The 3346-nt window shown below is 41.6% G+C and overlaps 1 protein-coding gene across 2 annotated transcripts in view; it reads right to left on the bottom strand.

Moving 5' to 3' along the window:
- Positions 1 to 3154, bottom strand: part of LOC104953250 (retinoic acid-induced protein 3-like) — a 6631-nt gene extending 3477 nt beyond the window's left edge. For both annotated transcript variants that reach the window (XR_799200.1, XM_010780170.1), the window contains exons 1-2: positions 2641 to 3154; positions 904 to 959 (exon numbers count right to left, since the gene is read on the bottom strand). Coding sequence is in view for 1 of the 2 variants with exons in the window: in XM_010780170.1 (XP_010778472.1) it covers positions 904 to 959; positions 2641 to 2911 (327 nt within the window). In the remaining variant the exon portion in view is untranslated. The remainder of the gene's footprint in view (positions 1 to 903; positions 960 to 2640) is intronic.
- Positions 3155 to 3346: the final 192 nt, after the last annotated feature.

Genomic DNA, 3346 nt, shown 5'->3' with positions numbered 1-3346 from the left:
CGACCTATATACGTTTTTTTCCTCTTCACGACGCATTTATTGGCTGATGCGACTTATACTCAGGAGCGACTTATAGTCCGGAAAATACGGTACCTGACATCCCTTTATATTAATAGAACAATAATGTCATTGTTAGCTAATGAATGTTTCCATGATGAACAACAGCAACATGACAACATTTTCAGTAGAAGCTGCTGGGAGTCCCAGCAGCTTCTACTGAAGCCAGTCCCCAACTCCGAGGACTTCCGGCCGGGGACTTCGGGTGGCAGTATACGCCGTGAAGTTGTTTGCGGCCTGCCAGTAAACCCAAAGCAGAAGAAGAAGAAGAAGTGACGTCAGCAGCTTCATTTTCCTAATCGTCCCCAGGGACTTATTCCGGTGTGAACGCGATCGGCTCTTAGTTCCATGGGGGAACTAAGTGCTGGGAACTAAGTACGGCAAAGTACTTGGTGTCAACGCGGCTATTGGTCCCTCTTCTTTAGAGAAGACCAGGAAATGATGGATACACGGATCGTGTTCAAATCAATAGGCACACAATGACTCTAAATAATAATGATCACGCCACCAAACACACATTCAAACTAAAGGAACCAGCCTGCTTGAGACTGCCAAGGCACACNATGGCAAAAATACACACATCATTTACTCAAGTAGAAGTACAGACACTCGTGTTTAAAAATACTCTGGTGAAAGTAGAAGTACTGACTAAACTTCTTTACAGTAAAGAAGTTTAGTCAGTACTTCTACTTTCACCAGAGTATTTTTAAACACGAGTGTCTGTACTTCTACTTGAGTAAATGATGTGTGTATTTTTGCCATCTCTGGCAGTAGTGAAAGGTCACGGCGGTCTAATTGCAGAGTGTGTGAAGAAAGATTGTTAATCCTAACAGTTTTATTACTCACTGTCAAGGAGAATCCCGACTCGTAGGGAGATCTCAGCGACTGCTGCGTCCTCCTGCCTGCGGGGAAACACACGATACAGTTCACTAATTATCACTTCATTATAAACTGTTCATCATATAGGCTCGCAGTGAGAGCTGGAATGACTGATAATGAGAGTAATTTAGTAACAACGGACGCCCGCTCCATATTCATTCTGACTTGGAGTAATAGCTCAGCTGTCAGTGAATATTTCTCTTAGAGTAGCATAAGATTTTTACATTCAGCTGTGTTATTCGACACCAAACACAAAATAAATAGGCCTACCATTATTTTCCTCTTAATAAATGAAAAGTTGAATGTATAAGTATCAAAACACCATTACATAATGTAGTGGTTTTGTTGCTACAGCCTAACTTGGTTCCGTATGACTGATAGCTAATGGCTAGGTAGCTTGTGTCTTATGTTAGCTTACCTTAGCATCCTTCAGATAGATAGATCCTGCTGTGCTGTTTGTATGTAGGTTAGCATAGCATTTTTACATGAAGCTGTATAATTGAATGGCACCCATAAAGATAGCTATGTGTTCCCGTATTACATAAAAAAGTTTAATTCATACACATTAAAACACAAGCATAATTTGGGCGTTTTCTTCAACTTGGTCCCCTATGACCACTAGCTTATGGCGGCTAATGTTAGCTTAGCATAGCAAACTTCAAATACATCTTTCTGTGCTGCGTCCTTGTAGGGTAACATATTATTTTATGCATCTGTCTGTGTTCTTATTTGACTAAAAGCCCCTTAAAGAAAAACTGGTAACAAAGAAATACAAACGTGTTTTCTTTCCCTTCACAAATGGAAAAATTCAAGCATTAAAACATATATTGTGTAATTTAAGAGCTATGTTGCTACAGCCTAACTTGGTCTTGTATGAGTAATACTGGTGGCCAATATTAGTAAACTTATAAAAGATCTTGCTGTCCTGTTTGCTCGTAAAGAAGCATTGGATCTCTATATTTAGCTGTGTTGTTATTTGACTGAAAGCCCCTCAAATCACAACTAAAGTGAAAAAAGGCCAATTTCGTGCCTGTTCTATATGAAAAGTTGAATTCATAAAAACTTGTTAAAAACCATTGCATAAGTTAAGGGTTTTGTAGCTTCACCCTAACTTGGTCTTTTCTGAACACGACTAGTTTATGGTGGCTAATGTTAGCTAGCGTTAGCAAACTTCGGTTAGATATGGCTTTGTAACAGACGTCACAGTTGGCTAACTTCTCTCTCGTTGTGCTCAGGTTTTATATTTTGCCTTTATTCCATAGACATCACTTGTAACCACAGTTAAGAAAGAGGCACATAGTCTTTGCTTTCAAGTCTTTGTTGTTTACCTGCATTTAACAAGAGTCTACTCAGACTACTCACAGAAATCAGGACGCTTCCGATACTTCGAATCTGTTCCAAGACATTAGTTCTGACCAAACAAGAAAGGTGAAGGTGTGATGAGCATTGTGTCCTATTTTTCTGACATTTTATTTAACCAAATAGAAAATTATGAGTGCTGCGTTTCAATAATTTGAGGTAGGAGTACGGCCGAGTACTTTTGCAGACTTATCGTATCATCTTGTTAATAAACGCTGTTAACTTTACCTAAAATTATAGAAACGCAACAAGAGAAAATGTGTTTATTGCAACCTTCATCTTTTGAAATGCCCCTTAGCTTACCTCACCACCTTTTATACTCCTAAGCTCCACTCAGTTTCTCACCTCTTCTGGTCTCACTATCGCTCTCAAAGCTCCCGTTCTCATTCCCTTCCTTGGGGCTGTTCAATCCTGGAATATCAGCGCTGGGACTGGTCCACCCTGCAAAGCTCAGAGGGAGGTCCTTGTTCTTGGCCTCCCCTCGGCAGAAGAAGGCGATCTGGGACAAGCCGTAGCCCATCAGAAGCACCCAACCGTTTGCCACCAAAGCGATGCAAATCACCGGGTCGTCCCATCGAGGTCTATGGCCCAACTCTGGATTCCCTCTGACCAACATCGTGATCCACACCACCCAGATACAGGCGGAAAGCAGCAGCGTGAGGAAAAGCAACGTGGCGTGAAGTCGACTCTGCTGGCGGACGGCACCGTTGTAACTGTAAGGCAAGGGAAGTTTATTTTTATAGCACTTTTCAACATAAGGCAATTCAAAGTGCTTTACAAAATGAAAGACATTAAAGGTCCCCTATTGTACTGTTTTTCATCAATATATTACAGGTCTCAGATATATACAGAGCCTGTCTCTGATTGGCTGAAACACCAAACGGATCATTGCAGCTTTACCCATAATCCCCTCTGTTTCAGCCCTGTTTCCAAAGTGCTGATTCTGTAGCCTCATCCCAATACCCCTCCTCGACTCCTCTCTTCCCCTCCTCCGGGACTTGACCCGGAAATCGATCAAGACACGCCATGTTGAAGGACGTCCCAATAGCTG

Source organism: Notothenia coriiceps, unplaced genomic scaffold (assembly GCF_000735185.1).
Source record: "Notothenia coriiceps isolate Sejong01 unplaced genomic scaffold, NC01 NC01_scaffold00021392, whole genome shotgun sequence".
Classification (NCBI taxonomy): Eukaryota; Metazoa; Chordata; class Actinopteri; order Perciformes; family Nototheniidae; genus Notothenia; species Notothenia coriiceps.
Note: the sequence above shows the minus strand (reverse complement) of the source record. Positions and strands in the feature narration are given on the sequence as shown.